The 26246-nt window shown below is 40.5% G+C and overlaps 1 protein-coding gene across 1 annotated transcript in view; it reads left to right on the forward strand.

The window, feature by feature from the left end:
* Positions 1–26246, forward strand: part of TBXAS1 (thromboxane A synthase 1 (platelet)) — a 228274-nt gene that overhangs the window by 88251 nt on the left and 113777 nt on the right. The window contains exon 4 of the mRNA XM_009694752.1: positions 13658–13754. Within this exon, the coding sequence (XP_009693054.1) occupies positions 13658–13754 (97 nt within the window). The remainder of the gene's footprint in view (positions 1–13657; positions 13755–26246) is intronic.

Raw genomic sequence — 26246 nt, forward strand, 5'->3', positions numbered from 1 at the left:
TTCCCTGGAGAGTCTGCTTTATGTCAGACCTTCTGCTGGTAGAGAACTGTGTATGATTTCATCAGGCAATAGGCAAAAGTATGCCCCACTGCAAAGGAAGGAATTGTTTTCAGCTGTTACTCTGTTTATGTTTTTTCTAGCTTGGGGAGTGTGGAATGAGATGAGCCACCATTACCCTGGGGATTTTGAATCTTTCTTTTCTTCCATTGAATTTGGTGGCTAAACCTGAAGGCTTGTCTTGAAGGAGGATTTATTTTAGTCATACTGATAAAATGGTATGGGTATAATTAAACGGCTACAATAATGTCAAAAAATGTACCATGCACAGACACAGCAGGTCTGGAATGACACAAGCTACATCAGGGAAAAAACTGACCATCTCCCCAGTGATTATTGTATCCATAGGGATGTGCTCCCATAGGAGTTTTTTCTAGTTTAACTTTATTAAGATTCAAATTGCATCTTGTCCCAGAATTTCCTCTCTCCCTCACATGAACAAGCCTGAAAATAGTGGTCTGGACCTTCAAGCTGTTGTTTACTTCAGCATAGCTCCATTAAAGGCATAGAGCCATGACTATTTGAGGACCTTGACCCAATGTTTTTAGGTGTCTCTTATGTTATATAACTTTGATTTTTGGATGATGGTGCCTATTGAATAAAATCAGGTTTTGTACAGCAGATTTTAAGATGTATCCAGACATCTTAAAGTAGTTTACAGAAAAAGGAGTGAGTTGGGAGCAATGTTCTGACTCTGTAAGGGCTAGCAGTAGACATTTTATCACTCAGCAATAATCCAAGCTTTTCTGTCAATGTTGGAATCTATTTTATTGAAAAAGAATCTTGGCAAGGACACTGGGAATTGCTGCAGAGTCTTTCAAAGTGACATTATGAGAGGATCTTGGTTCTTTGGGACCTTTTATCGCATGGAACATATTATGAAATACTCTGTGTGAAGGGCCAAAGTAAAATGTTATCAAAGTAGCCTCACAATTTTATATGTCCACTGGCTGTCCATTTGGCCCAGTAGGAAATAAACTATGCATGGGGCAGGAGAAAGAAAAGTAGGTCTGTAAGTGCAGCACAGAGGCAAATGTTAAAATAGGTCAGATGGTAACGTAATGTCACATGGAAAGCCATTAGCTGTTAAATATGAAATTATTTTCTATTAAAATAATTTAAATTCTGATTTTTGAGGCAGAGAAGTGTATTGCAAAATGGGAAGATTAATACTTGATGTACCTAAACTTATTCTTACTACAGACCCAACTTTTCTCCTGCATCAGTGGCATTTTATTTGCTTTTGCCCAATAACTAATGTAATTGCATTTTCATCAATAGTGAAGAACAGAATCAAGTTTGTGGAACTACTATAATTTTCCTCATGTTCATTTCCTTAGCAAAATATTTGAACAAGTATACATTTTGTAAGCCTTCGAGTAGACCCTGATAACCCTTTGATTACCCCACCGTGTTTATACATACTCACAGGACTGCTCTGGGCATTGCATTCAACGTATTTCCCCATCCCATGCCTTTTTTGAGCTTGTCATTTTGAATATTGGACCTCTGCAGGCAGGTGTTTACATGGTTCGCTCTGGCTGGCACCCCAAAATCTGCAGGCTGTCCCTGCCTGCCGCAGGAGTGGAAGCAGCGGGTTGTGCTGGGGTCAGAGGACAGGTGGGTGTTGCTGGCAGCGCTAAAACTACCGTGCAGGCAGTGTTGCATATTTAACTGTAAGGTCTCTGCTGGATTAAAAGGGCTTCAGGTGAGGAGAGCATGATCAATAATTACAAATACTAAAAGTAGTGCCTTCTCTTGCTTTCCTACCTTTTACCCCTTCCTTCTTTGCCTACAGGACACGAAGCATCTGAATCCCCCAGACAATTGCTCAGGCATTTACATTTTCATTTGCTTGGTTTATAGCAAGACTGTTCCAGCTTTTGGGAGGGGCAGCTATCAAAGGCGTACAGGCACTGCCATTGTGTTTTATTGTTCTAGTCCATTTTTCCCTGTAAATGCAGGTGGGAGTTTTGCAGTGGGTTGGTTTTGTGGTTTTGCTTTCTCTTTCTTCTAAGCGTTTATAACCCTTTTATTGTCAGTCTTCAATCATTTTTGATAGATCAATATATTTACTTCAGTGATGGTTCATCCCACAGTTGTGCTTGTATATTTTTTTTTTTTGCTTTGTTTGTAGGGGTTATTAATAGATTCAGTGGGTTGTATCTCTGCTATGCCTCTGTTGTTGCATGAGGATCCAGTCACTTGATTTGCCCCAATATCTGTATATTTAGAAGGAATGTGAAGTGTTTACATTGGTCTGCTTTCAAATCTACTTGTTTTCCCATTTTTCTAGGTAGACTTTGGGCACTTAAAAATGCAATTTTTGGTTCACAAATGTTCTCCTCACAAATCCTAAGTACGACTGCTGGTGTTTCATGTACGCTCTACTGTTTGGAGAGAAGAGCTCTATGAAACTGCTCCAGCAGACTCCAGAGATCCAGAGGGTTTAGGGAGTAACATAGCAAAGTGCTGTTGGATGATAACATTTACTTGGACGAGTTGGAAATGGGAGTCCGGAGGTCTTTAGCCGAGCAGCTGTGGCTAAGCCAAAGAGGAGAAATTCTCGAGTCTACATCTCTCTCATGTCCCTGGACAGCCAGATGTGGGCCCAGGACAGATGTTTAATGCAGCTGTGAAGAGAGCTCAAACGTGTGCAATGCACACATGGGAATTGGGTGCCAGCGTCGTGGGATACACTGTGCCCTGGCTGCCTGTCAGAAGAAGGAGGTGGGTGAACAGGACCTGCTGCTCCACGGTGAAAGGGTATGTCTGTGGAAGAGGAGAGGGCTAAATATACCCTCCCATCCTCAGGGATTTGGGCTGTTTCAAGATACGGTGACTTATATGCCATTTGTTATACAACTACCCCCTTCTCCCCCCTCAAAAAAAAGAGAGCAGCAAAAGAAGCGTGTGTGTTACAACTGATAATATGTACAATGTGGTAAATGGAAAATAGGTCAACTAGGAAGTGCACTTACTAATATTACTGTCAGAAACATGATCTGTGAGTTAGGACTGTGCATTAAATATTGGGAAAATTCCCTAAACGTGCATGGATTTCAGTGAGGTTTAATAATTTAAACCAGGTGAGCATATAAGCTGTTTGTAGGATGTTATCCCCATAGTTGCCTTACCAGAGCTGTATGCATCCTGTTTTTCAGTACATCCATTTTTAGGCTGAAATAATTTGCCATGTTATGAAAGTTATGACTCAACTACTTCTCAGCAGTGTGTTGTCCATTTGTAACGGCAGATTTTCCTGGAAGTCATTACTTTGGAGTGCCATTGTCAGCGGTACACATCACTCCTGCTCCTCTTGTCCTTTGTGGAGCAGATTTGCCTGTTGTTGTTAGCGAGGATGTTACCGCTGATACACAAACTATCAGGTTTTTCCATTCTTTTCTTTCTTTTCTCTATCTGTTGAATTGCAGTTTCCTTTGTCTTCTGCGTGGTGCACTGAAAGAGGTTGGAAAATTTATCATGGTTATTTTTAATGGGTTTTTAAAGTCCGGCACGACACAGATTGAATTGATTCAGGAAAATTTCCTGGAGCTGCACCATTTTTTTACTATTAAAAATATTTTTATGATTGCAATTTTTCTGTAAGAAAATACATCTATTTTCTCCTTCTAGTCCTATAACAAAGCCCTGCTTTCTAATGTTTCCACATGGTCAGATATTAGCCATTTCCCTAGATAATTTAGTTTGGTCATGTGTACGGCTAGCATTTTTATTGTAGAGAATTCTGCTAGTGGTTTCATGATAAATACATAAAGCGTTGGGAAATGACTTTTATTGGGCTTAGTGTGCATTTAATAATGCATTAACAAAATTAAATGATTTTGTGTATATGTGTGTAGATCTTAAGAATGCATAGAAAAAGTATGCACTGCCATAGGTATGCAGGGTTTTTAAAAAATGAATCTTTCCTGTGTGCATTTTGTATGCTGTAGCATAAAAAAGTACATTCCCAGGAGCTCAGTATGTGGTTACTATCCTTTTTGCCTTTGTTTCAACATATTTTTTAAGGCAGATTGGGAAAGAAAATCGAGTCCCAGTGACTGTCCCCCTCGTGGACAGTCTGGCAAACCTTTGCTTGCACGAGTAAGGCTGTCCGGTGTTTGCTGGGATCTGCGTCTTTGCCGCACGCAGACCAGATGAATGGGTTGCCCATTGATTCCCACTTATGAAACCCTGCTTTCATTTGCTTAAACTTCAGATATCTTCAGGCTGGTAGCCATGAGCAAGTCAGTGTCTTGTTTCTTATTCAGCAAAGCGGTGTATGCATGTGTAGTTACTCAAAACTGAATTTGGTTTACTCATTGTGTTATGTTTATGATGCAAAAAATCAGTATATTGAGTCCTATCATTGAGGAATTAATATTCTTAAATATTAGAATATTCTTAAAATATTCTAATATTAAGACAGTATTATTTCAAAAATGCATGTGTCTGCATTAAGATAAACAGAGTAAAGGAATAAAAAGGGATGGTGTGCAATACATTGTAATTCTCTCATTGATTTAAGATCAAAATGCCAGTAAGAAGGAGTAGACTGAAAGGAAATGATATATGTTATTTTCTTTTTGCATGTGTTTGAAATAATGGTATCATCCACCACTGCTGATGATATTTACAGGAGGCAGATGAGCTGTCTTGCCTATGAAGAAATCAAAGATTAAAATAAACAGAAACAGCCTGCTGATTTTGAATGCCCCTATTCTGAATGCCTCTTTTGAAGATATGTATGAGGACATGGCTTTTCAGCAGATAGAGATACTCAGTGTTTTCTGAAAGCCTTTTCTTTCCTTCAGGGCTAAAATGGCCAACCAAAACCAGAGATGTGAAAAACTCTAGTCACACTTGAGTCCTGGCAATGATAAGTAAAGTATATATAAGGTGAAGGTTGCAGAAATGCAGACTTAGGGATGACTTTTCTTTGTAGCCTGATGTCAGGTCTCAGGGAGGAAAAAAATAACACAAACCTCAATTTTATCATGATCAGAAACACTTTATGAGAGGCAGAAATCAGATCACATGGGTTTTATTTTAGTCATCTTGAAGTGTGTTTGCTTATATGAAGTTTAGCGGTGGGCATGTAACTAGCAACTTTATTACCCTTGTGGTTTTATTATAGTCAACCTGTTTTATAGCTTGCTGTATCTTGTGATGTCGTAGTATCACAAATTATATTTAAATCCTTTGACCTCCTTCCTATTTCATTTTCTCCGTATGGTCGCACATATGCTCTCCTCCTTTTGTCCTGTCCCCAAATTTTGCTTGGAGTGTGTACCGCAACATACATTCTGGTTTTCTGGGACACTGAGGACCCTCTCTGGCTTCATGGCCACCTGTTTGGATGGGTCCCTCCAGCTTTGCCAGAAAACAGCCCTGTGCTGCACGCCCATCTTCTACGTGTTCCCTCAGCCATATTATTCAATGTAGCATCACAGTCATATCCCTCATCTTCTTCAAGTGTGCTGCTCTGCCTCCATTCATCTTGTACGAAACAGCTGCAGCCCTGCCAGGGTAATACTGCCTGTTGTTTCCCAGAAATTGCTTACCTGTCTGTTAAGGGAAGCTGCTTAGAGCTCCTGACTAGAAATCAGGATAATTGCTCAGCAGATCCTTCTCCCTTCCTTACATGCAAAAAAAAGATGGAGAAAAGGCTTCCCTTGCTTAGCCCAAGTGACATTCCTCCTCAGCCATCTTGTAGCCTTTTTTTTTTTCCACTGCAGTGGTGAAAAATAGGTAGCACTGTTGAATATAAATAATAGACTCATAAAAATACATACAAATGAACACTGTGTAGATGGTAGCAAGTAAAGTTTGGAGACACAGAAAGTTTGCTATCTTCCAGAGGTGTAGCCTTCCCTAGAAATAGTAATCTAGTGTTCTGGAAATAGTAACCTCATGGTTTTTTTCACAGGGTATGGCAAAGGAGTACTTTGGTAGTGAATTAGGCGCAAAGAGCCCGAGATGAGACTGCTCTCATGCTGTGTCTCGCAAACACACAGAAAGGCCGGGCACAGAAATATGCTGAAACCCACAGGAAACGTCTGCTGCACCATCACATGAGGTCAGTCAGGCATACTGAGCTTTAATGAGCACAGACAAAACAACCTTTGGTGAAAATGTCACAGTCTAAACACGGGTAACAAAACACAGACTAATACAGTCCAAGCTTGGTGGGAAGCACCATGGGAAAAGATTTAGAAACTTTCTTCTGGCGATCTTGCCAAGGTGAAGAGCTGCGAGCGCTTTCAACGTCACCCAGTAGCAATAGCACTGCACACCCAGGCAGGAGGAGCGACTGGTTTCTTTTTAATATCACAGTACTTCTCATTTCCAGGAGCATCCTATAAAAGCAGTACCTTATTTACAGCTTTTATTTCACATTAATGAAGTGGAATGCTGATGTGGCTAATCAGCGCTAGCGGTACGATGCAAGCACACGGAGGGGCAGCGGTGGTGGCAATCATCTTAGCCCAGTTGCCACGATAAAAATAAACCCCACCAGCTCTGGGAAGCAGCAGATCCCCAGCTGTGGAGGAGCACAGCCTGGGACCCTGCAGCTCCCTGGTGCCCAGCTTCTCTGGCAGCCCACCTGAACCAAGAAAAGAAACTGTTGTGTTATCCCTGCCCATCCTCTTTGCTGCTTCTCTTCCCAACCCCTCAATGTGAGCATGAGTTTTTTGTACTTGCGCTTGGATCCGAGCTCAGATTTCTACAGAAAACCAAATGGACATAGATTGCCAAATATGCTTGTAGAATTCAAGGTGGGTTTTTTTTTTTTTCAATTCGTGGCACTTTGTGAGCTTAATTTAATCCCTGTCATTCCTTATATGTGGGTAAATGTCATCTACTTCATTTCATGAATGAATTAACACGGCCATGCAGAGTCTGCGTCTCCCACACTGCTCACTTGGGAGGGGGAAGGGATTAGTAAATGTGTGTGACACCCTCAAGTTGCTAAACCCCAGCTGGGGTTAGAGATACCCAGAAATAGATCTCGTTTGCACCCTACTGTAAGGTACTTGAAAAACTCTACCAGCTCTGTGCCTTTTAATGGCCCCAATCAGCCCTCCTTCTCCTTATTGTCAACCCTAAGTACATTACTTTCAAACCACTTACTGCACCTGAGAAGAGAGGAGCTCCTTTAAAAATAGCTCTGCTTCTAGTGGTGGGGAGAATATAAATAATCCTGGAATATGCTTCCTTTTTTGATACTTCCTTAAGCATGTCAGAAAGCAGGGGTCCTTTGGCAAGGTGCATGTTTGAGATAGTGCAGAGGTTCTTGGTATATAGAAGATAGCATTTTTAATCCCAGATATGTGGACAAAGAGGTAGATGCATAGCAATAGAGAGTGCTGCAGAAAGTGTGCGTGAGTGTCCGGGCATCTTGTTACATGATGTTTTTAATGCAGTCAGGAATTAAATTAATAGTTATATGTGCTTATTTTAAAGCTTTCATGACATGAAAAGGAGTGTCGCTTATCGAAAAAGGAAATGAGGAACAATTTATTCTTAAATAAAAATCACTGTGGCCATGTCTTCTTTTTCATGAGTTTACACAATGGTTTCGATTAGTCTCTGGCTGAGGCACGTGTGTGTGTGTTGGCAGAACCGTGTTTTGAAACTTTTCTCTGTGCCTGAGACTGATCAGTGCTACCGGGCCTTCATTTTCATGTGTAGTAAGTTCACCTGTTTCTAGGGTGTTGTGGGTTTGGGTTTTTTTGTTGTTTTTTCTTAAGTAGTAATGTGCATTTCTCAGTTCTGTAATCTGGAGATATTCAGCTTATCAGTGCTTTATAAAAATCGTCCGGTAAGGTACCCTGCCAGCTATAGTCACAACCTGCGATGCAGGAGAAGTGGCACAGAAGTTAGCTCCTGACTTTCCAGCAGACTTCCCCCCGCCTGAAGAAAGCTGGCGTGGGATTTCCAGGTGTACATGGCAGCTGAGGAGCTCTGTTCTCACAGGGTGTCAACAGATTAAAAAAAAAAAAAAGGTGATTGCTGGCAATTCCCAGCTCCTCCATACCTGCCTGTCCCTCAGTCCCTCGGATGGAAAGTGGAGGACGTTGTTTGTTTTCTCCACTGTCTGTCATTCCAGGTTATTTAAATCATAGGCTGTAGGCTCCACAGGCCTAGAATAAGCCTTCTACTTATAAATAACTCCTGCCAAATTAGGGCCCAGGGACCTTGGAGGCCTCTAGCTGCTAATATAACACAAATAATAATGGGACTCATGGTACCTGACAATTTTTTGTTCCCTCCTTTCCTTTCCTCTCAGCCCAAAGTAACCCTTTCTGCGAGGACTGTGTTTGGGCTTTGCAGCTGTTCGCTACGTACCGCCTGGTCCTACAGAATTGCCTGCAAGAGCTGGAAGGGGACAGTGCTCATCCCAAATCAATTTGCTGACTTCTGAAATAATTAAGCAAGTAACACCAGGCTTCAGTCCTATTTTAAACAAGCAGAGCACTATTTGTTTTTGCATTTCTCTCCCTGCAGTGAATGGGTGTCTTTAAACAAAAGAGGCAGAGCAATCGAGGAACTTTGTTTTAAGGAAATGTCTCCTAAGAAAATTAGCATTTTTCCCATGTATTCTCTGTCTTTGCACACCTCTTCTTTCCCCTCACCCCCTCCCCCTTTTTTTTTTTTCTTTGCTCTTCCCTGAGGAAGATAGAGATAATAAAATTTTCTATTTTCATTTAGCTTTCCAGATGATCTTTGTGTAATTTAGCAGACTGCAGCATAGAAAACAAAGCTGTTTTATGATTAATGTGATGTGTTTGTAATACATGGGACTGATAATAGATAGGGAGATCAAAGTCTTCTGTGAACTGATAGCAGCACTATAAACAAGGTAAAAGGGTTGCAGGTGTTTCCCCACACAGGTGTTATACAAAAACATGTGGCCCTTTGCCATGATGTACTGCACGCTCATCTCCATCTTTTCCCGCGCAGCAAGGCAACATTGCTGTGAGCTTTGCTCAGGGAGCGCATCCGTAGCTCAGGACCTGGGGAATGCTGTTGGCAGCAGATGACCATGCAGTGTGACCGGAACGATCTTGAGGGCATGGAAAAGATAATGCTAAACTGGTCCTTCAAATTAAAAGCAGTTGATTGATCTGCTACATCGCCTGAGAAATCTGTGTTCCAGGGCGTTCCTGGCAATTGTTGGAAAAGGAGATGGAGTGCTTGAGTGCTGCAGGAGAGGACTAGGCAGTCCAACATACCTCTTGTCTCACTGCTCCTACCTCAGCTCGTGGTTGGACTTGGCAGCTTGTCTCTTGGGCGTCTGTTACTTCCATGGAGTAACTTCTGTGGCCATGGCAGGCACTAGGTGTGGGTTGAGACACCTGGGCCACATCTCTGTGGAAAGCAATGGTGGTACACACGCAAAACAGCAGAAATCATTGCTGGATTGCTGCTTATTCTTGCAGATAAAAGAAAAGACGTGTTTACTAAATAATCATTGTAAAGAGAACTGCAACATCTTGGGTGAAACCTGAACACAAGGCAGAAGTCTCTGTCCTTTTCATTAATTGCCCTAAGAGTACTGTTTGTCTGCTCTTACAAACTGTTGCAGTTGAAGGTGTTGGGTGTTTGTAGCCTCTTCAGTTATTAAAATGCTCTGGATGCAAATTAACTTCCTTTGTTCAATATACCAGAATATAACCATTCCCTTGACCTGCGAGCCCTTTGGTAAACACACTGGAGGGCAGCCTGCCTGTTCTGCTACTTCTGGGAGTAGATCCATGCCCTCCATTGAACACTTCCAAAAAACATTTTGCCTGATCCTCCTGGGGATGGTGCAGCTCAGGGCTACCTGCTTCTGCACTGGCAGCCCGCTGGGGCGATGGCTCGTCCATTCGCCCTTTCATCTGCTACAGGAAGCTAACGTTGTCCTCCTGCTGTTGATATAGTGGTACCAGGTCTTTCCTCTCTCACCTTCCAACAGAGCTAAAGTTGCTGGTCTAAAAATGTGGATGTTTTTTCTCTATTTTGGAGGACTGCAGTTTAAACTGAAATTTAATAGAAATTGCCCCAACAGCATAACTTAAATAACTGAGGCCTCGTCTGCACAGGAAAATTATACTCATGTGTGGGTCATTAAATTTATTTTTATTGATATGGCAGTGTTACAACAGATTCTCACGTGCACGGAGATGCATCACTCTGAGAACACCAGACTACATTCATGCATTCTTGTTTCTCTGCAGGAGTGAGCTAGATAGTCCCAAGTATTTGCATTACACCGTGAATACCCTGCATGAAATTATTACAAAGGGTTGGGTCAAGCAGTATAATGGTGCTGTATCACTGTAGTTAAAGGCAGGACTTCTGTGAGTGGACAGGCCCTGTGTAAAGATGAACCTAGAAAAAGTTAATAAAAAGTGCTGTCCTAAATTATTCATGCATCCATTTGTAATGCACTTGCTGGGAGCCTTTTGTTTTTCTCAAACTCTTATTTATTAAAATCTGACAAGAATATTGGGTTTTGTTCAATAATAAATCTAAGTGAATGTGAGACTGGTGATATCCTCGTGTAGTAATACAGAATCAAAATGAAGTTACATGGCAGAGGTGAATATGTTATTTACTTGGGAAGAATAGATTATTGTTCAGGAGGATTTTATCTTTCACTTGCCTTTTCAGAACAGGTATTTTATAAAAAAAAAAACCAAAAAACAGAAAAACACACAACAAAAAAAAAAAAAAACCCACAAAAAAACCTAGTTGGGAGATATCATCTTGGTTTGTAACTGAGGCCTTGATCCTGCAAAGGATTTTAAATATGTTGAAACTCAGTTAAGTATCTTTCTGGTGAGTTTGCAGGTCCTAGACCTGTGTTTGCTAAATGAAATATCTCAGATCATCTTGTTTCATACTTAGCTCTACTTGTCAAACTTCAGGGGAAGTCGTGCTCCTAGCCTGTGGATTTTGACTTCCAAAGCATGTCCATACACACCCTCTTCTTTCTGTGTCCCAGAAAAGGTTAGAAAGATTATATACAGGAAATAGGAGAATGGAAAAAAAGCCAGGAAGAGACCTTTTGCTGTTTGGGATACAGTAAAAGATAGTAGTCTGTGTGTGCTTTACAGCAGTCATTCCTTAAAAGCAGGCAGAACTTTGCTTAAAAAGCAATTTAATATTTTTTTTCTGTATTTTCAATTTATTAATTTTAGGGGATTTTTTTTCCCTCCTTCTCTGCCCTTGTTTATATCTGGATAAGGAAAGGAAAAACAGGTACCTATAGTTAGAATGTTAGAGAAGAGTAAATCAAAAAGAAAGAGCTTAGCTGTGGAAGTAGAACTGGGAGTTCGGGTGACTGGTCTGAGTTGGAGGATGATGAATAGATTTGTTTGCATAAGCTTGGCTTGTGAGTCACTTTCTCATAAAAGCAGCCTGAGTAGGAGATGCTCCTGTCCCAAATTTTAGTCCTGAATGCTTTCAAGCACAAAGTGCACTGTGACATAAGGACGCCAACTGTGAGTACTGTCCTGTTATTCCAGTGGACCAGAGCTGGAGCTCTGGAACTTCCCAAGTTTGAAATGAACTAGAAGTGTCACGCTCTCTCTCTCTCACATACATACATGTGCTTTGCACGATGTATCTTGATGGTCAGAGTTAAACTATCTGAGTAGACGTAATCAACGTCTGATTCAGATTTGGAATTTGGTGTCAGGGATTTGGTCCCTGTGAAAAGCTGTGTCTTGGAGGACCATCAGTCGCTAACCATTAAATGACACAACTCAAACCTGGAGGGGGCAACAGAAAAGAAAGGTGTGAATGTGAGAGGTCAGTATTCATGGCTGATCATCCCAGGTAGGTTCGGAGTGGCACAGGTCTTCGCCTTGGGAGCCTGCTTTGCCTCTCTGATGCTAGAGAAGTTGTACAAAGTACATGCAGAAGGTGCACGCAGGGCATTATCCTCTTTTGCCAAAGACTGTGATCAAAGCACTCTTTAAAATGAGGTCTCAGCTCTTTCTTATGCGCCAGTTAGGATTCTGAAGAAAAGTTTGACTGTTAACAGAACAACCACTTTGCTGTGGTTTAGCAAACTGGGAGAGCTGAAAAAGGTTTATTTTAATAGACCATATCACCTGTATCTAAGGTTGAAGTGGAACCTGTGGATTGGATTTGGGAAATAACAGTTCCCTCTGGAAACCCATCAGAGAAGACAAGAAGATCTTTTCCTTCCTGAAGAAAATTATTTTCTTGTTCTTCTCTGCCATTTGTTTGTTATGAGTTTTGGTGGTACGAGGTTCAAGGTGGACTGTGAACCCTGCTTTGGAATCAAGATATTTGTTTGACTTGTTTGCCCTCAGTGAAACCAGTGCTGCTGCAGCTTCATTGCCATGGGAACCTCCAGTTACTAAATTTAATTCAGCCCAAGTTTGCTTGTCTGTTCTGTTGCTGCAATGTAGACAGGTGATATATTGATACTAAACTATATCACACGAAAATGATTAGGCATCAATATTACCACGGTATTGCAGCATCTGTGGTATTGCTCTTGTGTTCTGCTCTGAGCTGCCTGGCACTCCTGTGCCTGCCTCCAGCTTCCTCTTCCTCTCTCCTGGCAGAGCAAAGGCAGTGCCGCCTGTGCAGTCTTTCTGGTCCAGCCATCGGCAAAGGTAGGGACTGCAGGCAACCTCTGCTTGCTGGTGGTACTTCTTCCTCCACCTGCAAAGCAGCCAAACACGAAGCGCCCGTGGGCCTTGGGGGGAATGATGCTGGAGAAGGGAGCTCTGTCCCCCTAGGAGTTGTGGGGTTGGACTGGGTCCCAGTAACACTGCGGCATCCACAGTGGTGTGAAGTCCCCCAGGGACAGACCCTGGTTCCACAAGATCAGATTAAATGGGGAGCAGGGTGATAAAGGGTGTACAAGCAGAGAGTGAGAGACCCCTATCACCTAGTCTTCTTCTAAAGTTTTACCAATTCCTTTATACTTAGTGAACCTTTTTTTTTTTTCTTTTCCTTTTTTTCTCTGTTGGTGTTATGTAAGGTTCAGATGGTATCTGTTAGAGGGTTATGTTTGTGGTAATGCAGAGCCTGGGGTCTGAGGTGCACTCGGTTCTGGTGCTAGCAGAAGGGGTGGAAGTGTGCCTTCACTGCAGCCGCGCTGGGGGCACTTCTGGAAAGGCTCATTATAGACAGAGCTTTGCTATGGAAAGCCCTTTCATGTGGCTAACTGCAGGATAATCAATTTGGTAGGTCTTTCATGGTTGTTTGGGTTGTTTGTTTCTAATGTTTTGCCCCTCTGTAGTTTGGTTTAGTGATACTACATCACTTGGTACAGAATTTGTAGTGTACATAGAGTGTGTAAACCTTTACATTAAAATGTTGGCTGAGTATTGATTAATCAGTAAAAGGTTTTAAGCTGTTTCCTTTAAATTCCAGGACGATGCATCTTAATTCAATAGTTGAGAGGGATGGCGAAAGATACTGCTTTAACCAAGGGAATATATTTTCTGCAATATTTGTTCATGACAAGTATTTTCAAGCCAAAAGAGGTATTTTAGGGAAGGAGATGGTTCTCTGGTGGTCATTACCTGCTAAAATGACCCTCTGTTTGCTTTCTTTGTAGGTATTACATTGGTCGCCAGATGTTTGTGGTAGTCTCCACACCGGACATGATCAAGCAAATCTTAGTGACAGACTTCAGTAACTTCACTAACAGAACTGTAAGTAGATAAAAAGGTTGGCTTTATGGATGAAGTTGGTAGTACTGCTCAGACCAAAAGTGACCGCAAGGGAGCTGGAAATAGAGAGGGGAAAAGTACAATATGGTTCAATAAGACTTAAAGCTATATAAACTCAATATATATATTCAGTCAAAGACTCCTGTTACCAGGATACTCTGAGGATGAAAGACAATGTCCTTTAAAGAGATGCACTGCCCTTGTGACTGAGGCACCAGATGGATGCTGAAGAGAAAGGGCTTCAATATCCAGTTTTATCACTGACCTCCTGTGAAATCCTGGGAAAATCACTTACTAGCTCTCTTCCTTGGTTCTCAATCTGTAACATGGGAACAGCATCATTTGCTTTCTCCTACCCATGGTCTGTTTTGTGCTTTTAGTCTTTCTAGGGCAGGAGCAGGCTGCTTGGGAGAGGGACATGCCTCCTGCACCTTACGTATGTTGCTTTATCATACTTGCAACTCTCAAAATAATTGATAGCAAAGAATGAAGTTGTAGTTAGCAAGGACTTATACACATGCTTTTGGTTACGCACTTATATATTATAAAACTCTTTTCCAAGTACTGGTTAGAACAACTAATGAGGAGGGAATGGCCAAAGAGATAGTAAAGATTTCCAGCAGCGCCTCTGCATTTTACAAGGAAATAATGTCACTGTGATTGCATGCTGCCTCAGTGCCATCCATTCCCTGCTTCGTCGTGGCCCCTTTGTACGCTCAAACCTGCTCCAATAAACTCACATGTATTCAGGAGGGTTGTTTGTGCCCTCAGGGAAAATTTCATCTCTGATCAGCTGTCTGTCTCCTCTGCCCCTCTGATCCTCTTTGCAACCAGACAGTCTGTTTGCAGACTGCTTGTCTCCTTTGCTTGCTTCTTTTGGTACATGAGGTTCATCTTGTGACTACCTGTATCTTATTTAATAACCGCTTGTACCAGTCATCCTCTGTTCTGCCTATAACTCACATCTAAATGGAAGAATCCCAGTGTGCAAGTTTCTTAGGCTGAAGTTCTTGTGCGTGGCAAGGGTCTTTTCCCCATTTTCTCTATATTTGAAGGAATTTTCCACCCCTTCTCTTCTTCAACCCCCAAGCAGGAACCCTATTTCTTCCTATCTATAACTTTCCTGTGCTTTTCTCCTATGTATTTGACAGGATTAGAGTGTACCCACTACTCATAACAGTAGCTGGTGCCCAAATAACACCTCCCTGAAATTAGAGAGCATTCCTGTGAGGGTACATGAAGATATTTGTTCTGCTCTTAATTTTAGTCAGCCTTGTCATTTGAATATATCTGCCTGTGCATTGTCATCCTTCTTATTTGGCAAAAATTTTCTTTCCAGGCTTTTATGGTCAGAGGTTTCTCTCTCTCTCTCGTGGTTGTACATCCATCTGTCATGGTCTGCAACATTTGTGTTCCTCTTTAAAATGTAGGTAGGTCAGGTCACTGTAGCCAGTCTCTTTCTCTCCCTTTTTTCTTCATCAGTGATCCGTTAGGTATAGCTGTCTGTGTAGGTTCATATCTTATCACTTGACTGTCCTCTGAACCATTTGTGGCTTTTCTGCACATCATCCTGCTTTATCAATGAGGAACTGAGGCACAGACTGAGTGACATCCCCGCCACTAACTAGAAAGCTTGTGGCAGATGAGAAAATTTAAGTGCTATTTCTAGCTTGCTTAATGCCCCTGAGTCTAATTCAAATGAACTTGCTTGATCTTATATGCTTTTATCTGCTTGTTCTATGGTCTTCTCGCACAGCTGCAATCTTTGAGCATTGTTATTTCTCACTTTCTGCTTTGTTCCCCTTCTTCCAGCCATTGCTTTTCACTTACTGAAGATAAGCAGCCTTCTGTTTCTGGGTTCTTCCACATCTAACCTGGGGATCTTTTTCCCCTCTTGAATTTTCATGCTGGAAGCTGCCTCTCCTCTTTAATTCACACTCAGCTCTCTTGGTGAAGTGTTCAGCTATCCTGCACACTAATGATTCTATATGAAAATAAATAATGCTGGATGATCTGTAATGAAGGCCAGTGGAATTTATTCAGATGTGATTTGGGTTGTATGTGAATAATGGTTGAAAGGTGAGAGTGAGAAAAGCACTTTCCAAGTAATAGAATTCTTTCTGCTCATACTGACTGAATTAATGTCATTTTAAGACTTTTAATAGGGTTGCTTGTGTTTGTATATTTTTAAATTACTCAAAGCAAGCTTCTTTAAGTGAGGGTTTCTTTTTGCTAGTGGAGAATTCAAAATGCAAAACAGATCCCACTACCTTATTTTACCCATTCCTTCCCCAAATGGTTGACTCATGATTGGTTAAAAGTGACTTTGGAGTCAGTGCCATTCATAAAGCTAGGCTACAGTCTTTCAGTCGAGACATGGCACATGCTTATTATTTCAACTCAAAGCCTTTTTTTAGCTTAAGAGTGTCAGTCTTTAAGGATGAGAAGGATGGGAAAGGAGGTGAGACCACTGAGTTTGAACAGGCCTTGGTAAAACCTGCTGTGCTTTTCTTTCTTCCCCACCTCCCCAAATGCATTTCCAACATAACTCATCCACCAGAGGTAAAATATGAGTTATCTAACCCAGAATGTGGCAAAAAGACATTATTCACCGCACTCTGTAGCAGTTGTAGCAGTTGTATGTTAAAGTGCCAACTGAGTTGCAGGATGTGCAGGACTAATTCTAAAAGCTAAGTGTAGAAAAAGTTTGTATTCTGTGTTTATTTTCCTGCTCTTTCAGTTAATCTTAAAATATGTATATATTAGAATAAGAGACAATGGGAAATTGAATTTGTGAGGAGTTGCAAACAGTAGATGTACTTGATAGACAGAAGTGGATAAGATGATGATTTGGTGAACTCCAAGCTTTTATTAAAACTGTCTATAATGTGATGTGATGCTTTTGAGTGCTCGTAAGAAGAATGACCTTAATCTGGGATTGTGCACTTGTGGGCTGCTTGCTGGGAAGTCATCAGAAGACCTTCATGGAATCAGGGTGGTTTTAATCTGCTGAGAGGACTCTTTCGGAAGCATCTTGTGTCCCGTCTCCACATCCAGAGAGACCTGGACCACTTGTACACTTCTCACACATAGAACCTATCTACTCACTCGTTATATAGAGAAAATAGATTTTGCAATTGAACAGAAGCCAAATTACTGTTCATTTTATGCAATTATATTTCCCTTTGATATCGTACGCTTCACATCTTTACTATGAATATTTTTTTAATATTGCTGCAAAAGGCTTTTTAGATTCATTTGCCCTCATCTTTGTTTTGGACTTACTGATTCTTGTGGCAGAAGTGTATGGTGAGTGCAGATCAAATGTGCATTAAGGTTCCCTTCCTTTTAGAACAAGCATCCAAGTCTAGCATGCTGGGTGTTATTCACCTGTAAGCATGGGGTATATTTATTGTTAACTCTATAATCACAAGAAGGCAATAATGACTTTCTGCTTTCCCACTTAATTTTGACTTGATTAAGGTAAGCATTGTAGCCATTTAAAAACAGAAATGTCTGCTGTAACATACCTTCATACCTGAGGCATATGAAGCCTTTTCCCTATGTTTTTAATTATAGTTGAAGAAGAAAAGATGAAAATTAGCTTATAGACTTTCTGCCAAAAAATATGGAATAGATTTTAATTTAGGTTAACCGTGGAAACCTCAGCCAGCATTCTAGGCAGGGCTGTACTGCAGTAAATGATACCTTTTTCTCACAGCTATGGTAAGTCATAGCTTGAATAGAAGTTTTCTTTTAAGGGCGCTAAGACCATTTTTAGCTGCATTACTGTATTGTGAGTGAGATAGGTTTATGATTTTTGTTGCATTTTGCCAGGCATGATAACGATACATAATCTGTTTTCAGATTGTTTTTAATTTCTGCATTGAAAATTTGTTTTTGAATTAGTACTTGAGAATCATTAAAGTGTACTTTTAAAAATGTAGGAGCAGAATGTTAAGATGGAGCAATGTGAAGCGAGACATTACCTGAAACATAATTTAAATGATTCGGAAGTTGCAGGCCAAAGTATTTGCTAAAAAGTGGATCAGTGAGCCCTAAGGCAAAGGTAAGTACTGGCTAGTCAAGGTTTGCCAGGCTGCTGGAGACAGTGCTCTGCCAGGATTCATGTGGCTATCACAAGTGGAAACTAGCAGTTGATCCAGACCAAATCCTTAAATCTGCATGCCAACCAATTGGGGAGGGTAACATTTTAAAATACAAAAATCTACACCAGCTCCAATAGCTGTAAGAAAACATCACTGTTTTCTCATCAGGAGCTTTGCTGCTACAGTGGAAAAAGTAACAATGGGTTAACATCAAATAATAGTCAAGTGGTCAAAGCAAGAACAAAAAAGTAGCATGGAAATTGATATAAAATGGCAGTACAAATTCCTTGTATCCCTCTTGAAGGAAAAGTGAATTCCCCGAGTCTCTTTTCTTTTTATTGTCTATCCTTCCCCTTCCTCCTCCCCTAGTTCATCCACATGGGATATGATTATTCACATGATTTTCACATGTAGAATTTGCCTGTTACACTGAGCTGTTGGCTTCATCTTTATTTTGTTAAATCTGTAAAGCTTCAGGCCTATGTGTGGCATTAAACAAATAAAATACAACCACCGCATAGGAAGGAGCCTATTTTCTGCATCTTGTTCAGCTGTGGTCCAGGACAGCTGACAGCTGACATACCCCTGCATCGGCTGTTCTTTCTGGTCTCGTGCTAGGAGATATAGTACCGGCAAGAAAAGTGTCTGTATATTGCTCCATCAAAAGGTGTATCCAAATTTGATACAAGATGCCCTCCAGAGATCCCTTCCAACCTCAACCACCTTGTAATTCTGTGAGTTTTGGGTCAGGCCCTCAGCCAGCATAAATCAGCATACTTCCATTAACTTCAGATGACCCCACACAAGACTGATAGCAATTATGCATCTCCAGAGTGGGGTTGGGATGCACAACTGGCTTCAAACAGCTCAGTGTGGTGCCTCAGGAACTGACTTGTGTGTGTTCTTGGCCTTTTTCACGTAAAAGGTCACTTGCATGTCTTCTGCAAGATCTTACTTGATGCCTTCTGCCTTGATTTTTAGAGTACTGGCATTGCCTGTACGCAGCAGCCCTGCTGGTGTGCTGTCGTTCACTAAAGAGTGGTAATTCAGTTGTGTATCCAAACACATAGTCTGATCAAGCTTGTGGGCTGGGCTGGTTCTTCAGTCCCTCTCTCACAAATAATGCTTTTTGTTTTGAAAAATAAACCTACTACCATATTCGTTTGAAGACATGTCATGTGAAAATAGTTAAGGAACGAAAATCTGTGTACTGTGGCCAAAAGATGCATATACCTGCTGTCTTGACCCTGTACTCTTGATTGTTTTGTTTAGCAATGTTTCTTTTCTACAAATTAAACATCCTAGATTATTTCCGGTTGTGTCAATGACATCATCATCATCCTTTCATGTGAGTTTCTTAGTTTATTGCCACATTGTTGTTGCAAAGTGTGATGAATTCAGTTTGTAAACAGATGATGAATGCGCTTTGTGGGAGGCTCCCATTCGTGTGTGTGTGGTTTGGAGCACTAGTGACACACAGAATGACAACGGGTAGGTCAATATTTGGAAAATGATTCAAACAAATGAGAAAAAATGGTGAAATGTATATCATGAGGTCATCATTTTTCCACCCTTTAAAATGACCATTCAGTGTGATGGTTTAGTACACAAGTGATGATCCAGTGTGTGCTAATAATTTGATTGTGACATTTAGTTTTAAAAACAAGCTGATTTTTGTGGCAGCAGAGGGAAGGAATGTGCTTTAAATTTGTTCACTGCCTCAATCTTTTTAGATATGTTTTTTTCATTTTCCTATTCCTTCATCTTGTTTCGTCTTGATTTTTGTTGGGTGCACAAAGGACGTGGAAGGTGACCAGCATAATGCTTCTGGAGCCAACATGTCCCAGGAAGAGTAGTTGTTATACCTGCCTGTGTGCATATTTGTCTATATTTATGGATGCATACAGATGCACACATATTGATTTGGGATCTCTTTGTGATTTGAGGATCTAGTCTAGTTTGATTTGAATCTCTAGTCCTCACCAAAGCCTTGTGGACGTCAATTGTGCCATCTCTTATTGTGGAAACTTTACAAAACGTGCCTCTTTGTACATGCTGTGGTGACATTTCAGTTCCTGATGCAGCAAAGCCATCACACCTGATGGCAGGCCGTGCCTTGAACATCCAGTTCTTTGTGATATAGAGCTGCGATGTTCTCTCCTCCCTCCTTCCTTGACTTTGTAGGACAAATTCAAGCAAGTGTCAATCCTGTCACATGTACAATAAGGCTCAGTCTCAGTGAGCTGAGAATATTCAGTGCTTCCAAAAATCATTCAGTGCCTTAGGAGGATAAGTGAAAAGGTGTCCAAGCAGTGAATTTATTAAGGTTTACTTCGTTCTTCTTTGCCTAGCAGTTTTCTACAGCTGCTAGATCATAGTTGGTTTGAAATCTTGGCTGGTACACCATCATTATGGAAAGGGAATTATGCTAGCAGGGAATGCATTTGGCTGTATAGCACTTAACTGTTTAATATTAATTTGTTTGACTGTAAATTTGTGGGTACTGTTGTACAGCCACGTGAGCCCAGATACCTGAGAGATTTTCCAGTGCCAGTCTGCCAGAGAGCCAAGCAAGGGCTCTTGTCCTTGTTTTGACCTGATGGTTCTCACTGGGCTGTGCCAGAGCAAGAGCTCCTAAGCTCAACAACCATAATGATGTCTCTGCTTTCTTTCCCCAGTGTGCCTCTATGGCTGTCTTCTAGACATGCCGAGATACCTTTCTAGCTTGGTCAATGTGTATGTAACTATTTTGCCTTCTTTACCTGTTAAAATAGCTTTTAATTCTGGATTTCTTTTTTCTTTCATCTTTTTGCTTTCAGAGCTTGCTGGTTAATTTTTCTGAGCAATTAAATCCAGTTTTGTTTAAATATTTTAAAGTAGCAGTGCATATGCTTGCAACAGACACTTTAAAATTAAAATAATAAATATTGAGAGGGTCATTTCTTTCAGACTGTGTATGTCTTTTTATGAATGCACAACAAACTGCCCCTTATTCCCCATATGCTGCAGTTAATACCACAAAACTAATGTCAAATGATCACTGCTATTGAGTATAAAATTAATCAGACTTTGGCTTCAGTTAGCCTTAAAGAAAGACTTGACATATTAGTAGACTGTATTCTGGGAATGGCCTGATCCTCTGGATCCCAGTGAGATGAAGTCTGGTTTTGTGATTAGGGCTCTACTTTGGGATTTAGGAGCTCTGAGCTCAGTTTTTGGCTTTGCTACAGAATTCCTGTGTTCACGAGGGCAAATAATTTAGGAAATGCTTTGTCACCTTAACAAATGTAAAAGAGTATGTTGGGAATTTCCAGGTGAACATTATCATTAGTGAATGTTAGTGCTTCAGAACTGATGGGTTGGGATTTGGTTTATCTGTTAATTCCAATAGTTGTAGTGGGAGGATTTTTTTGTTTGTTCTTAAAAGAAGCTTCAGAAATGTAGAGGAAAAAAATTTATTGAAAAGCTGCTTTTTTTTTTTTTTTCCCCTTTTAAGTAACTTTCTGTTTTGAAGAATTTAAAAAAAACCTGAAGTAGTAAAGTTAATATTAACAGATTGAATTGAATGTATTTTGAGGATGATCTTCTCTTAAATTTGTCATTTTTATTTGTAATTCTAATTCAGAACAGGAAACCAAGTGGAATCTCTGTCCTGCAAGGTGGGAAAGCTCATTTGTACCTACCTTGAACACCTGGCATGTGCCTCTGCTGGCTACTATTCCTAAAAGAAATTACTTCTATGCACATTCTTATGCCTCATTTAATTCCGTGAGCCATGAGTGTGTATTTACCTAAGTATGTTTATTAATAGTCTGTCCACAATGGGGATGTTCCCTTAAGTAGGAACCTTTATTTTTCTGTGCCTCTTGCATGGTCTCTTCTCACATATTTAAGTATTTGATAAAGACAAGTTTCTGAAGGTTTAGGAAGATATTGATAACAACAGTTCGGAGTGCCATAGAACGGCTTACAAGCAAGCAATCTAAAAATGCTGACTGTAGTTAAGTCCAATTAGTTTAAGGATAGTCTCGTTCACTGACTTGGAAAGACCCTCTGTTAAAAAGGAGAACATCTAACAGACATTTTATTTTCTTTGAGCAGTTGCTTAGATGGTTTATTGTTTGAGGAAGGTTTGCTGTGTTGTTGTGGCTGGAGGGAGCTCTCTTGCAGGAGGCCAGCATATACCCAGCAGTGGTGGTCAGATGGTAGTTGGGCTTGGAGAAAGCCACACTTCTTGTGAGGCTGCCATTTTAACTGGCTAATATATTGTTGTCCAGGTGGGTCATGTGAATTTGTTTGCTTAAGATTTATGAATCTCTAATTGAGTAAGCAAACACTAATATTTGTCCTATTTCCAGGTAAGATGGCAAATAAAACCTCCTGATCCCTCCTGTATGAAGGGCTAGCAGTGATGGTGGAAACAGATGGGTTACACACAGATGGAATACAAGAATAAAAACTATCCACTTTTTTCCAGACATGGGTTGCCTCTTTTCAGATGCTATGGGCCATAAACCTTGGCAGTATAAAAGCAAAGCAATTGACTGTAAGGAGGCTAGGTGGCTTTAAAAAAAGTTTCCTCTTCCCTCACCCCCATCAAGGCATGATGAATCAGTAGGTTGAGACCATGGCTGATGTTGAGATGCACAGTCATCTAATCTTTTACAGGATTTATTATGAAGTGAGTTATTTTTCAGTATGGGTCTAAGTGTTTGAATCTATCCCTGAGTCTTTCTCTGGTTTATTAATGGGCTGCAGTGCTGCCATCACCATGGTATCCTGCTACCTCTTCCCCTGTGAAGACTGCAAAACCGCATGTTGATGAAATTTACATTTTTAATTCTCCACTCTCCATGCCTATATGTATAAAAATGGTTTGCAAAACCATGGGGGAACACAAACACAAGGACAATCTGGTATCGAGAAATGAATAGGGTTGCTGTGTTGTTTTGTTCGTTTTTAATGCTCTTTCTTTATGCTATTATACTGCAGCCATCATTGGTTCAATACCTGCTCCTAGGTAGACACCAGAACACCAGATGGATTACGTACTTTACAGCACTAATGATAGTGGCTGATAATGTGTGCAAATCTCCCTTTCACTGATTGTTCAAGGCAGTTAAGAAATACTGAATACAGCTGTACATAATTACGCTTCTTTTGAAACTAAACCAGCCTGTGAAATTTCTGTTCCTGGAAAATGGTCAAAATTAGTCAATAACAAAAACAAAACAAACAAACAACAAAAACCCAAACCCTTTGCATGTACTTAGTTAATGGTATATTGTGACATTCTGTTTCTTAGATGCAAGACTTCCCTGCCAACTCTATTGAGACCTAAAGGGGGAAAAAAAAAGCTGCGTAATGAAACTACAAAAAAGTGTTTGCTGCAGGTGTAGGATGATGCTGATTTGACAATACTCCATGTGTATGCTCCTGTTTATGTCAAAAAAAAAAAAGCTGCATAATGAAACTACAAAAAAGTGTGTTTGCTGCAGGTGTAGGATGATGCTGATTTGACAATACTCCATGTGTATGCTCCTGTTTATGTCAGAAGGAGTTTGTGTAGGACTAAGTATGTATGTGTCTTAGTGTGTTGCAGGTACGGTAAAGGACATTCCCTCTTTCTGCACACTCCCTGTTTCTTTCACATGTTTCGTTGAGTTACTGTAAGATCAGCTTTTAAAATTATCATTTTTGGCTTGTTTATCCTCACCTTTTTTTTTTTCTTCTATAATTCTGCAAAATTTCCTTTTCTAAATGACTGAAGAAAACAAGATCAGAGTTTTATTAGGTTTTGTCTTCCCTTCCCCCAGTTTTTCTCCTGTTGAAACTTGCCAATCACTTTTAAAGCCTACATTGGGCTTTTCTGCAGCACAGGAGATATCATTAAGGCTTTAAACCCACTAATGAGGGAAATGTGCGCTGCTTGAAGGCTCCTGCAATATTAACTACATCCAATTATGTTAGGTAAACGTATGAGTATAGTCAAAACAGGATGAAAGCATATCTTTCTATTCAGGCCAAAAGCAGTCTTCTGAGCCAATCTTTCATCAAACTTAGATTGGCTATTTATTTACTGGTTTTGCAGCACTTTTTTTTTATACTGCAACACTAAAGACAAACAACACATAGACAGGAAAGGACTACCTATTCCTAGGACTCTGTTCCTTATTTAAGGAACATGTTTTACTGCTGGATAAAATATGTGAAATCTTAAGGCTGATAAATATTTTTTTCCTGTTTAAATACAGTATTGCTTCCTTAACTAATCCTGTCCTTAGCTGACTGTGTTATGAGTAGGTGTGATACGTGTGGAGTGGACATGCAGTTCGTGCTGGTCTTTGCTGATCCTCACCTTTGATTTCTGTTGATTTGTTGTTTTTTAAAGGGAAGTTCAACTTATCCTACTTCTTTGGGCATATGCTGTAGGGATATCTGGAGCTTATTCAGTCTAATAGCATGGGTTTTCAATAGTCCCTCATTTCTGACTTCTGAAAGTGTTATTTGTTGGCAGCAGATTGGTTGTTTCGTTTACAGTTTTCTCCCTTTTCGCTATCCTTGTCATATAGTAGAGTCTCATGTCCTTTGATTCCTGCCTTTCCCAGTCTGCTTTTTTTAGGAGAAGAGTATTAGTTTGCCACTTGTTCCAGAATTTATATAGGCTCAGACCACAATGTTCAGGTTGGCCTTTTTACATACTTCAGCAGTCGGAGTTCAGACTCAGTACTTTGCTTTGTTTTCATGTCTTCATCCACACTTGGAGATAACTCACCTGCTCATGAACAAAAAGTCCTTTCGAAGCATCTAGTGATAGAGGAACCCATCAAGTCTCTGCAAGTGATTTTTCACAGAGAAGTGATTTACATGTTCCTACGTAGAAGCCTAGAAGTTCAGCACTGAGTGTCGGAGCAGATGTGACATGGCAATATATGACAGTTTGAATGGTTGTCATGTGTCATGCCAAAAATCTGTGTAGCCTATCTGAGTGTCATCTTTCAAAGGTGGCCAGCAGCAGAAGTCAAAAGGCTAGCACAATAGCAAGACAGACAGTGACAGTAATCTTCCTTCTGGCTTATCTGCCCAGCCTCCAGCAAGCAGTGCTGTGATGACTTCCAGTGCCAGAGGCTGCACCTGGGCATCGTTTCTCCCAGTGGCTCCACTGGCTACAAATCATTTTTGCACCACCACTTTTGAATCCTTTCTATTAACTATTATGCAAGCAGGTGACTTTTTTTTCAGGGATGAGTTTTTTGTTTCAAATGTGATAGGAGTTATATTTGGGGACTGGTGTATTTGCAAGTTCTTTCCTTTTCACTGAGAGTTAGTGTTACACGTGGGCATTATTATACTAATGCTTGCAAGCCTCTGCTCTTCATTTTAAGTCTTTTAAAAGTAGTATTGTCATCTCAAAAATAGTGGGAATAATTCTCTCTTTAGTTATTCATTCAGATGGCTTAATCCATTTACTTGCCTTTATGTTTATATTTGAACTTAAACATATGAAAGGTTTTTTCTTTTCCTTTTTAAAAATTTTGATATAATGATAATATTCTTATCTAGCACAATGCTAACAACCTTTTGTTAAGATGTCTTAGCTGGACTTGCCATTCCTACAGCAAGGCCTACAAAATGGATCATGTGAACATTCCTCATCTGGTTCAGCTCAGAAGCTAATCCATCTTAGTTTTTGTATCAATGCAGACTTTTTCAAAACTATGCAGGCTGACTTGGCACTGAAGCAGATGATGAGTGCTCACAAGGGCTCTCCACCAGCTCCGTTTCAATGGTGGTAATCTCCAATAGATGGGGGGTGGCGAACAGCTGATTGGGTAGTAGCATCTTAAATTGGTGCAGCTGTTTTTGTAGTGGTTCCCTGACCAGAGCCTGGAAAGTTCTCTTCTGATCTTTACAAAATTACCTAGCAATTAACTCCAGTAGATTTGTTCTAAGCAAAAATTTTTACCATCCTGTTTTTTTTGTTTGTGGTCGTACACTATATAATGTTCATTCTTGAGGAGTGAAACCTCCATGGGAAAGGATGTTTAGAGATGATGTGCTCCTTACCACTGACAGTGTGTTACAGCTATAAATCTTACGGATCAAAAGTGAAAAATGAGTCGTCAGGTCTTATTTTAGTCTCTAGTGAGAATTCTTCTTTGTTTATATAGCAACCGCATATCTTGGCACCACTTGTTATAAAGAGTTGATAGCAAATAGTTGGCTGGTCTGAGCCTTAAGAAGGGAACACGCGGTGGTGTGTTATGCAGGTGCTGGGGAAGCGCTGTGCTGTGCACGTTGCGCTCCTGACCACGACCAAGGGAAGTTGCAGAGCACTTGCAGGTGCTGCTGACTTTTAGTCAGT

This window comes from Cariama cristata, unplaced genomic scaffold (genome assembly GCF_000690535.1).
Source record: "Cariama cristata isolate BGI_N322 unplaced genomic scaffold, ASM69053v1 scaffold1380, whole genome shotgun sequence".
Lineage (NCBI taxonomy): Eukaryota > Metazoa > Chordata > Aves > Cariamiformes > Cariamidae > Cariama > Cariama cristata.